Genomic DNA, 12,157 nt, shown 5'->3' on the forward strand with positions numbered 1-12,157 from the left:
CCTAACCTGAACTCTACAAGAGTTCACCCACCCCCGTGGGATAGGGTATTGACCATAGTTGGCGGCTGCCATTCATTGTATTCATGCGCCCGGTCGGAGAAGGAGGTCCGAATAGCTTCAGCAATTTAGCGCGCTTTCGGCTTCCCAATGCGATGATTAGCTAACTAGAGGTGCCGGAAGACCTCCTTAGGTCGAACAACGTGCTCGCATGTCTTACACACGAAGACGGGGTCTATCGAAGGTAAGTGAAAGAAATGGTCTTGCATAATGAAGGTGTAGATATAGATATCGTATAATGATAAATTGCATGAAATTTGACGAATGTTGAATGCTGACTTTCGGGTTAAATGGTGTAAAAAAAAAGTGAGATGCTAGCTACGGGTCTTCAAAACCCCCTGAATTAATTGCTACCCCGCCTAATCATTGTAGACTAAGATAATGGAGGTGATTCAATTCGTCTAACACCTAGAGTGAAACCTAAGGCCACGGTCGCAACCCTAACGGGCCAGTTTCCGGCACCCCATCAAAACATCTACAATTTTCAATCGCCTATTTCTCGAGAACTAGCAGGCTGCGTATACTCCGATAAAAATGGGAGATATTTGAGATACTCTATTATAACTTGCCAAAATTTTAGACCGATCGGAGGCCTCTAGACCTTGGCAGTCAGGCGACGAAGTTCACTTGCAGTCAGGCGTACGACCCACTTTTCCTGCCATAGTTAAGGGAAAACCCTAGCCTGCAGTCTGCCAGACTGCAGGTGCCCCCGTGGGATAGGGAAACTAAAGCCTGCATGGACGCTTGATCGGGCCGATTGACTGATTCCAACGGCGGGACCAAATTTAGTGTCTCCAAGATGGCCAGATTTTCTTGTACCAAGATACAGCTCTTTAGTCAAGACAAATGGAAATCGCAGGTGGTGATGTAGCTCTTTTCCCGTTATATATCACGTCTTGGGCAATGGGTAGCTTCTGTGGATCTAAGGACAGGGACACCTGACCTAAAAGGCCAAGTGTCAATATCAGACCTACATTACTGGAAGTAGATACCAGGCCACAAAAGAAGATGATTGCTGGTTAGTTATAAATACGAAGCATTGGTTTGTGTATACATGGAGTAACCATGTCCAGGCGACCTTCTGACGAGCAGCAATTCGAGGCGTTTGAGATTGGAATAGAAGGTCTGTGATTATAACGAACTCAGCCATATGGTGTTTCTTGTTCTAGTTTCAACTAGCCGAATCCTCTTATCCGCGCCTCTATCGGCGATTCACCCAAGGTGAACTTCCCAAGGCGACACTCACTTGAACGTCCCGTTAACATCACAATGTAGCATATTCTGGACATCGGAACTGGTCAAGGGAGTTGGGCAATGTAATCCGATGAGCAATATGTCTCAAGAAAACCATTAAGTCCTTAGTGATGTTGCCGATCGCTATCCGTCAGGTATTAGATTTCCCGAGACGATTCCGTCTGTTCTAGGGCTGACACCGGCTAGCTACCGTCCGCGGCGTGGATATTTTCCCCCCGCCAGTGTCATGGATGCCCCCAAACTGCGTGTTCGAAGTGGATGATGTGCTCCGCGAGTGGACATAGAGAGACTCGTTTGACTTTATCTATATGCGCCTAATGTATGGCGCCTTTCCTCCTGAGGGATGGGACTAGCTATACAAACAGGCTTACGAGTGAGTTTCAATCCTTGTTACTCGATCTTTCGTGTCACCAAACGCTTATATCTGTTTACTCTCGCTATAGCGCCCTCGAACCCGGTGGCTGGATCGAGCAAGTAGAATTTGACGTGCGACTTTCTAGCGATGACGGTACTCTAAAAAAAGAACACCAGCTATGGGAGTGGGGGCCTATGTTTATTAGATGCGCCGAGCGAGCTGGACGGTCGCTCAACATCCATAAAACGATGCGCAGTGCAATTGAGAAGACCGGATTCGTGGAACTGCACGAGGAAAAGTACAAGATCCCCTTAGGACCTTGGCCTAAGGATATGTTACTAAAGGAGGTCGGACACCTCCAGGATGCCCACTAGAACGCTGCTCTAGAAGGTTGGGCGATGTGGCTTCTCACCCACTTCGGGGAGCCGGAGCCGTGGACGAAGGAGGAGGTGCAGGTGTTCCTAGCTAAAGTGCGCATAGAGCTGAAGGACCTATACATTCATGCGTATAATCCTGCGTTCGTTTTCTTTCAAATCGTGCTGCTGAATTGTTTGATGCTAATAACGTTCAGGCACCGCGTGTGGGCAAGAAAGCCTACCTTGGATGAATTGGAAGCGAAGGAGGCAACTTTCAAAGCTGAGCCATCACCGTAAAGCTCTTTTGAATCTTCATTGTAACCCAAATCTTAGGGTGCTGTTCACTATCATCTCCTGATCTTGATCAAGCTCAATCATCTAGCCAGATACCTATATAAATAAAACCTCTTGTTTCTTGAGATCCAGGCCATTTCTGGCATTAATATCGTGGTCAGTACTGCAAATTACGAGTTTCATTACTCGACCCCAGACGTCGGTTCTCTTGCCTGTTACGGCTAGTCAATGAAGTACATCGGGGCCGATTTGTATGTATAAACAGCTAGACAGTCTCGTCAGGGGAAGAGCAGACTTAGAAACCTCCTATATCAACATTATTGACCATTTCCCGACCAGCTGGGCAATGGACGGCATTGAGCTAGTAGACACGATTGCTCAAATTTACAGCATTCATGTATTTCAATAATGCATTCGGCTTCACTCGGTCTCCTCTGACTAGAAGCTGATACGTACTGTAACTGCGTTGGTCAAGCCACGTTTATCTGCAATTTGGAGCTCATGATAATTGCTACGAACTCGTCTATATATATAGTTCATGAGAAGAGCCCGTTATGTGGTTCTGAGCTGAAGAAGGGGCATCCCCTCTGGTTCACCATCAGGTGACTTCGCGGCGCTAACAATGTCGACAATTTCGATTGAATCGAGTTTGGCAGGCATGTTAAGCATTCCAATGGTCTTGTATGGGAGGAATCAGCTCGTTCCCAGGAATCGACTCGGCCCGAGCCAGAACACCCAAATAAGCGCAGCATGGTATGAGTTAGCTAGCTCTAATAAACGGATTATTCTGCAAGGGCGACTATCAATCACCACCCATCCGTTCCTTCTGAGACCAGAGGCCTGCATGAAGTATGTACCGGTCGCCATTTTGTTTTGGTTGTGAAGAGATTGGACGGAAATAGCGATAGGCAAGAAAATAAAGATCGGTAGTCGATGCAGCAAAGGGGCGAGTGGGAGATAATATGTTAAGCGAGCGCCCCTCTCGCACTTTCAGCTCCGTGGATGTGACCAGCAAAATAGGGCATACCCTCATTGGAATAACTGTGGGGACTAGATAGATCCATTCCGTTCACTTTCCGCAAAGATCGGCGTCTAGGAGCCGCGGCTGAGTGTATCGGGGTAAACAAGCGGGATGTATCGGGATGTATGTAGATCAGCGGTGGAACTTCTTCCAAGAATCAGATATAATTTCATTGTCCTTAATGTGAATACAGCGCGGGAAGTGACGAACTCATGGCCCTCTAGGTCAACTGGGACCGCTCGTCGTTTCAGTTGGCGACGATTAGGATGCGAACAATAATGGCTCTGTATTCCGTATGCCAATCCAGTTGAGAGGGTACTCGACGCCACTGAGATCCCATCCGTCCTTGATCGGCGAAGACCCATTTCCCAGCCAATTCAGATGAAGAGCTTGTGGCTTTGTGGAGACGATGATCCACCTGGTAAGTGCACAAAACAAAAACAATCCGGCAGCCCCCGACCACGCGGGCGAAAAAATACTTCCATAGCGCAGTCTATTTCTCTCTGAAAGCACACGACACCATGGGGGGATTACGCGGGCTCTGTTGCAGTAAAGGGGACAAAGGCGATAATGCCCAGGACGCCCCAGTCCGACCAGCCCAGCCACGCCCCGAGAGGGCCACGCAAAATACACCGGCAAGTGTGAAAAGGGAGACTTCCTTGGCAGATTCGACTTCCAGGAAATCGAGCCCGGGTGTACCAGTCCAGGAAAAGCCGATTCAGCAGACATTGGCCAAACGTGATCTATGGAAAGAGGCATTTGACAGCTTAGATCCTTCTCAGCAGGCGTACGTTGCTGTTAGTGGTGTTTCAACTACTGCGGCTATCGATCAAGTGATCAAAGATACGACCGCCAAGTACGAACAATGGCAGAAGGGCGGTTTGAAGATTCGTCGAAAGGATGGAAATGATATCAATATTCGTGATTGCGCTGAGAGAATTCTAGGCGCAGCTATGAAGGCCAGCGAGGTAATCTCGACGGCTGTGTCTTTCGATCCCACAGGCCAGGCATCATCTGCGTGGACGGTCATCTCGTTTGGAATGAGTGTACTCACTCCCTCTTTAGCTCAATATTGCGCACTGCGAATACTTACATGAACTACAGATTGTCCAAAACAGACTGGACCGTCGGGACGCCATTTTCGCTGCCTCGGAATTCCTCGCAGAGACCCTTTCTTACTACGCGTTGATTGATATCAATTACAGGAACCAGAATGTCGGAAGTGATCATAACCTTGACCAAGCCCTGCTTCGCGTCTATTCGGCAATTCTTGAGTTCACTGTCGAAGTGAAAAAAGGACGGGACGAAAATGAAGCAAGTTAGTTTATGGCTTTACATACCCCCATGGAAGTCTTAAATTGGTGTGGGATAGTTTGAGCTGATGTCTGAATGATATCTAGAGCGCACCTTGCAGAGCGTTTTAGCTCTCACCGACCAGCCCCTTCAGACTTTGAAAGACGCGGTCAATTCGCAGAGCGCGATCGCTGACAAGTGGGCCACCTTGGCCGCTAATCTCGGTAAAAACAAGGTTGACCTTCATAATATGGGAAAGTGTTAACGGCATACAGGGGATCGGAAGCGTGCGGCGGAACATCTCTCGAAGACAGACGCGCTCCTTGCGGACATGAAGAATCTTGCGTCAAAAGCGCTGACTGCCGAGGAAGAAGCTCAACTCGTTTGGATATCAGACGCCCCTTACTCGGATCGTCAAAGAGCTTTGCAAAAGAAGAGAACTAGTGACACCGGCCTTTGGCTTCTTGATTCCCCCGAATATAACGATTGGAAGACCGCCCCTGGAAGTCTGTTATGGCTTCCAGGGATTTCAGGCTGTGGAAAATCTGTCCTCTGCTCTACTATCATCCAGGACATACAAGAAGACTGTTCATTGGATCCATCTAAGCTTCTTGGCTACTGGTATTTTCAGTTCAGCGTCGATGCGACGAAGAGCGCTGATACATTGGCCCGATCGCTAATTCGACAATTGAGTCGATCACCTTTGTTGCCGGCAGTGACGAAAATCTGGGAAGACCATCATCTTAGGGGAAGCCAGCCTGGTTCAAATGCCGTCTTCGCCGTGCTCTATGATCTGCTCTCTAATGTGACTGGAGATGTTTACCTAGTTTTCGATGCGCTGGACGAATGTCCGGACGATGAAGAATCTAAGGAAAGAGGCCCGGTCCTCGACCTCCTTGATGGCCTTCTTGGGCGACAAAGTAAACAAGTCCGCATTCATATCCTTGTCACTAGTCGACCTGAGCAGGATATCAAGGAAAGACTTGTTCGGTTCTCAAAGATCGACCTAGAAGCCCACCTGGCCGAGGATGTGAAAACTTTTGTTACCTCATGTCTAACAAAACGCCCTTTAAACCGATGGGAAGCTGAAATTCATCACCTAATATATGCTGAATTGCTGAACTCTCAAGAGAGGTGTGTAATCCACTCTTCTTCAAATTCTCCCCTGCTGTATTACAGATTAATTATTAACATTTTGAACTTGCTTGTTAGACGTTTTCGGTGGGCAGAGTTGCAAATTATGGCACTTGAGAAATGCCGCAATGAAGATCAGATCAAACTCGCTCTGAAGACAATACCCCAATCGCTCGAGGAGACCTATCGAAAAGTTCTAGACAACATTGGTTCAAATGATGAGGCATTAGCACGTCAAATTCTCATCATCATTTGTCTCTCGCCTGTGATTCTTCACGCGCAGACGGTTGCGAATATGGTGGGGTTGAAATTCCCGGAAGACCTTGTCGACATCTGCACAACATCGTTTATCAGTTTGTTCGATGAGAAAGTCCAGTTAGCTCATTTCTCAGTGCAAGAGTTTTTGATTGTCCCAGAGGAAGGTGGAGAAAACCACCCATGCCAATTTTCCGCCACCAATGGCCACAAGTACCTCACGGAGAAGACTGTGGATATTCTTCTTGAGCAGACCGAAGTCTTAACCCAAAAAAGTGCAAAGAGCAACACCTTCCTCTACGCAGCGACGCACTGGGATATCCATATGACTGCTGCTGGAGGTATTGATCAGCTATCACCAGAGCTACAGGCTAAGATTAGCCGCCTCTTTACTGAAACTATCGTGTACTTGAACTGGGTTCGGGCAGCCGGAAGTAACGATCAAAGAGTGGACAATGAGTGGAGCAAGCGGCTCGAGGAGTGTCAACCACCAATTCACAGGGCCTCGATGATGGGCCTGGTCCAAGCGGTGGACTGTCTGCTTGCGCAAGGTGCAGACCCTCTTCAAACCCACAGCGTAACCTTGTCTTACTCGCTTGGATGCGACTCCTTTGTCGTGGCTGCCAATTCTGGGCACTTTGGAGTTCTACAAGCACTTCTGGATAAAGCCCCACCTTTGGAACAAGCTGTGGCCGGGATGATTCTGGTTCACATCGGCCATAGCAAGCCCGGGGAACCCGGATTGGCAGTCATTTTGCAAAAGTTGTGGGACCTTGGTCTATTCCGCAAAAAGTCCTCGGATGTTGCCAATGAAATTGATGAAATGCTAGTATGTCACAGCATGATGAACTGGCAATCAGTGGCGCTAGACATTATGGAAATTTTCCTGGATTGGCAGCCGAGGGTATCTGTGCCAATGTCGGATCGCATTTTCCTAACCGCAGTTTGCAAAAGCACAGATGTGCTCGACCTTCTCCTCGAGCGGTGTGAGTTCCATATCTCGTCGACTTTCTTAGAAGGGTTGAACAGCCCTGAATTCAGCAGTGGTGATAATAGGACCAGTGGACTTGCTCTCCTAGCCATCAAACGGCCTGATGAGTTCCCCGTGGACAACAATCTTTCTGAAAAATTCGCCGGAGATCTTAGCTTGGAAGAGATGAAATCTCTAATGCAGGTACGGAAGTCGGACATCTGCGTTACAGCAAAGGTCCTAGAACTGGCGGCCCTCAACACCGGACTTTTCGCCATGCTGTGGCCTGACAGGGAACCCGGCACAGTGATCACCGAATTGATGCTACGCAACGCTGTTACCAATGAATCCCATTCGAGGGAAATTTTGACTTTTATGCAAGAGCACATGGACCCACAGATGAACTCAAACGAGGAGACCATTCATGAACTCGTGTCCACCGCTACAGACGGCGTCGCTACTCTGGAACTGCTTCTGGGCCTGCCATCTTCCTCCTTCTCGGTATCCGAGAGACTGATCGAGATCATATCCGCTCACAAAGAGGCAACAGAAATGTTGAGCCTGTTAGTTAACAGAGGGTTTGAAGTCCCGATCACGGAAGGAATTGTAAGCTCCGCGGCCTCAAACCAGACACAAGGCCCTGCTGTCATTCAGTATCTATTGAACCTTCATCCAAAGCCTCTCCCAGTCACAGAATCTGCTGCTGTAGCAGCCGTTCAAAACTCTGAACATGGTGCAGAGGTTCTTGAAATACTTCTCCAAGATGCATCGTCTAGTTTACTTACGGATAAGGTCTTTGAAGAGGCATGTCAGAACAAAGCTGCTATGGTCGCACTCCTGAACCGACGCCAGAACAGTTTACCTATTGAGTCGATGCTACTCAGAATTGCGGACGATCATCTCTTTGGCTGGGATTCCGCTCATTTTTCTAGAGATATTCTACAGGTTCTTCTTGAACGAAATCTCGTGAACGTCGACGAAACCGTGGTGGAAACTTTGGCGGCCAACTTTTACGCCTTAGACGCTTTGTTATCCTGGAAGCCAGATTCACCAATCACTGAGAAGGCCCTCATAGTCGGTGCAAAAGACGACCGCTCGATGCGTGTGATGCTGGAGGCTGGAGGAAGTGGTCTACATGTCTCAGAGGATGTTTTGCTAGCCGCAACACAAACATATAACGCGATGGAGGTGATAAAGGTCATAGAGCATCGGTGTGGGCCGATTGACGTTACTGAGAACCTTCTGAGAAAGGCTATCCGGGAAGGGCCCGTATCATTGAACATCGGACTTCTTCAGCGAGCGCCGGAGTCTCTGGTTGCACCATTTCTTTCACCGAGCATCTGGCAAGATGCAGACTTGTGGAATTATAAGTCCAGATGCATCTTCCTGATGGGCGTTTTCAAGAAAACAGTCTCAAGAATCTCTGAATCTAGGTCACTAGATTTACCGTTTGATCCCGAGAAAGAGCGACATTCTCAGCTCAAGGAGTTGATTCTCTACAGAGAGGCTGAGCTATCAGAGCTACCTCCTGTTGAACTAGCCGCAGAAATTCTCGCGGAGCTGTGTTACAACGAAACGATTGAAAAATATTGTGAGGGAAATCAATTCGAAGTGACGGACCGTTTAATTGAAGCTGCCGAGAGAAATCGAATTGCGGATAAGGAGAAATTGAAGTCATTCCTGGTTCAAAAAAGATAGCTCAAGGAGGGACCTTGGCCATCTAAGACATCTGGCAAACAACATACTGGAGAAAGCCTTAGATATTCGTTGCAGCTTTGAATTTATAAGAGGACAGCCTAGCTAGCCATTGATGATTGATTTCGTGTCTCGTAATATAGATCAGATCAAGGGTGCTTTAGACATAGATTGCTACGTTTCTTGTCCTAACACTCGCAGCATGAGGCGATATTAGCACCGGGATAGCGTCCAAGTGACAATGCGTGTAAAAGTGAAAACGAAAAATCCACAGTGGAATATTGCAAGTGGCATCTAGACTACCTGAAATCTAAATGCGGCCTCTTGATATTTCGTTACACGCTTGATGCTCCCGGATTGTGCCCTTGTTGTCTCGGAGATAAGGCAAGAAGCGTGATGAGAGAGATTCCTCCAATGGCTACTGTAACCAATTCCACACTGGCCCCCATTTTGATGGTAATATTGATCATATTCAAGAAGCAACAGCGTTCCAATGCCCACGTATATTTGTTGCCAAAGGATTTACGGCGAGAACAAAAGTTTCCAGTACCATCCGTTTGATGGGCATCTGATCGAAGAACCGCGACCTAATTGTATGACTCTCAAGAGGAAGATAGGGAACCAATCGGAAACAAAGAAGAATGAAGAAACAGAGCGCAAATCAAGCGGGATATGATCTTCCATCTCAGTTGGCATGTCGCACAGCCCTGAGAATAACTCGCCATTCGCTAGCTTCCGTCATCTTCTGATAAGCAGCCTATTGTTATTCACTGACACCGGTATATATTCAATCGCTGCATTATCAATCTGGCTAAAGTAATTCTCTTATATAAAGAAGATTTCGACCTTTGATTTTTTGCCAACTCCTTGTCTACTACAATAGTGCCTATTGCCTCCTCCGGTAGAGTGCTGTATGCAGGAAATGATTACTTGTGAGTACTACAGTAAGTTCTACCAAAAAGATTGATAGCTAGAACATGTTTATTGATATCGAGAGATGTAATCATCAAGTTGTGATTGAGACATACACTTGTACTACTTAGGCTTCATCTACGACCAAGACCTGAACTCGTTGACGGCGAATCGGACGATGATAAGACGACAGAGGATGATTCAGAATCGTATTGATCGGACGACTTTTGATGATGCAAAGGCTCTCGGGAGAATTAAACGGCATCGTAGACTGTCAGTGAACCCGCATAAACTACTCTTCATACATTCTCTATGGAATACAGATCGGAAAACAGGATTATTGAGTCTTCCATGCATGATATCATAACTAATCCAGTAGCAGGTGATCCTGAGTATAAGTTCAATTCAGTCCCTTGATACTTGCACATTGCCAGTAAGCCAGCCACTCACGCAGATTCCACCTACCATGCATACAACCCTCGCTACCGCACTGCTAATTGTCAGCCTCGTCCGTTTCGAATTGTCTCGTCGATCAGTCCGGGGGAACCGTTTACATCTGACTAGACCTCGGAATTACCCTCGCGAGGGTCCAAGGTCCGGACCCTCGACCCTCACCTCGCAAGGGTTGGCTCAAAAAATTTGACCCTCACCCGACCCTCAACCCTCGCGCGGGTGACCCTCACTGACCCTCATAGACCCTCATTTTTCATAAAGTTTCTACGCTTTACTTGAATCGGATGGATAAAAATGCTGATTCATCTAATCAAATACTGTTATTTACACCTGTTCTAGCACGTTAAATGATAATAATATAGACCCACCAAGAATGAATTGAATATTGTTGAAATCCCTCTCGATCTGATTACTGCACACTTGAATTTTTCACATTTAGACCAGATATGTATAGAAGTCTTTAAAATTAGGTAGTTGGGAGAGGTTAGTGAACAGATGTACGCTGTTTTGGGTGCAAAGTATGTTGAGGTACATTCACCAACAACCATCAACACCATCATTAAACGGACTGCTAACAGAATGCTAAAATTGAAAACCTAAACACGCTGATTAGCTTCCATGGTGAAAGTGAGAATGAGTAACCACCTACGTCCGCTGGTCTATAAAATCCTCTAAGAATTGATGGACGTGCTATTGCCTGGACACTCGACTTCCTCCTACAGTCAGAATGGATGCGCCTAACAGCACGCCAGACCAGGAAAAAGAAGTAGAACAACAGCCCGATGCATTGTCAATCGTTTGTGAAAAGACAAGTCGCAGGAGGCTTCTGATCATGTCCCTCCACTGGTAAGTATGGCGGCTCAGCTTCCAATGCTCTTGCTGACCGTCGCAGCTCTCTCCCTCGCAACAGGAAGCAGAAACAAGACATACCTTGGCGACCGAGCCCTTTCAACCTATTCTGAAGGTGCTAGCAGACCTCGAACGCGACGATCCCAAGTTCGCCTTTCCCGCAGCTCGACTTATCGGACTCTATCGACGCCTATGGGAGTCGTGCGTGTCCAAACACATCGATGGCCAGAACCTAGAGCAGAGCAATCGTATCTTGAAGGAGGCTAGCACACACCTGACTAAAGAGAGGGACGGACTTCAGCTGCGCCACGACAAGCAGCTGTCTCGGCTGCGCTTTTTCGAGCAGACACTGGAATCATCTCGGGGTCGACTGACTCGCGTACTGGATGACTGGAACCACCCTCCAAGACTCAATCTACCCGGGTTCTTGGACAACGCAAGAGAAGAGTGAAGCATTGTATATTCTAGATTGTTCTATGTCTTACTTTTACAACGTGGAAAATATGCAATGTTGAAATGAAGAGAATTACTGCTTGGAGATCAGCTTATGCTTTTTCGATAGTTCACACTAAGAAGGGTATATTATAGCCTTCATGGAATGTGTCTGCGAATAATCCCACATATTCTGGGACAATCTCACTTTAAACCACAGTGAAGTGCGGAGTGAATACTTTACAGTGTCGGCAAGGATGTTGACAAGTCTCCACACTGATTTGTTGTATTCTTCATTCACCCGAGCAGTTCCCCGGACGTCTTGATCCCACGATTTTTGTTCCGCTGCGGACTCATCGGGAAACCGGGGGCGGGGGCTAGACTTGTATTCCTTTGATTGAAGTAGGCCGTATCTTCAGTGACACCATTTTTGAACATTTTCATGAGTTGAGCATGTTGTACACTGGTTACTGGTTTCCTGGCGCTAATAAAACTACCGCGAGGAGTCAATTGCAAATTCAAGACAATGGAGGTACACGTCGCTGCTTGGGTACTGTAGTCCACTCACATATTTCTCATACATCTTCTTCGTAATTTATCTGAGAGATCGGTACGCGGCGCGAGCAACGTTGAGCCAACCACATCTCCTAGTATCCTCGGGACTTTTACGACAGAAATACAGGAGGCAAGATCTAGACTAAGGGAAAAAGAAGCCAGATTTGTTTGTGGTTTTTGTATTCACCATTACATACGGTAGGAATTGTCGTTGTCTGAAGTCCTGACTACCGGCCCCTTTGCCTAGAGAATCGCCTTCTCGCGGTGCTTGC

The 12,157-nt window shown here is 47.2% G+C and overlaps 3 protein-coding genes across 3 annotated transcripts; all 3 read left to right on the forward strand.

Annotated features, from left to right (window-relative positions):
• Positions 1-1,619: 1,619 nt before the first annotated feature.
• On the forward strand, positions 1,620-2,040 carry N7446_010886 (uncharacterized protein; the record flags this gene model as incomplete). The annotated part of the gene is made up of 2 exons (XM_058519629.1): positions 1,620-1,630; positions 1,755-2,040. 2 exons carry the CDS (start codon positions 1,620-1,622, stop codon positions 2,038-2,040), a joined length of 297 nt encoding a protein of 98 aa, XP_058367153.1.
• Positions 2,041-2,064: 24 nt separating this feature from the next.
• Positions 2,065-2,370, forward strand: N7446_010887 (uncharacterized protein; the record flags this gene model as incomplete). The annotated part of the gene is made up of 2 exons (XM_058519630.1): positions 2,065-2,183; positions 2,238-2,370. The coding sequence occupies 2 exons, from the start codon at positions 2,065-2,067 to the stop codon at positions 2,317-2,319; spliced, it is 201 nt and encodes a 66-aa protein (XP_058367154.1). The 3' UTR covers positions 2,320-2,370.
• A 1,488-nt stretch (positions 2,371-3,858) lies between these two features.
• N7446_010888 (uncharacterized protein) lies at positions 3,859-8,687 on the forward strand (the record flags this gene model as incomplete). The annotated part of the gene is made up of 5 exons (XM_058519631.1): positions 3,859-4,383; positions 4,442-4,655; positions 4,738-4,854; positions 4,906-5,764; positions 5,843-8,687. 5 exons carry the CDS (start codon positions 3,859-3,861, stop codon positions 8,685-8,687), a joined length of 4,560 nt encoding a protein of 1,519 aa, XP_058367155.1.
• Between the last annotated feature and the right edge of the window lie 3,470 nt (positions 8,688-12,157).

The sequence above is a fragment of the Penicillium canescens genome (assembly GCF_028828765.1).
Source record: "Penicillium canescens strain IBT 15451 chromosome Unknown utg000008l_segment0_segment0, whole genome shotgun sequence".
Classification (NCBI taxonomy): domain Eukaryota; kingdom Fungi; phylum Ascomycota; class Eurotiomycetes; order Eurotiales; family Aspergillaceae; genus Penicillium; species Penicillium canescens.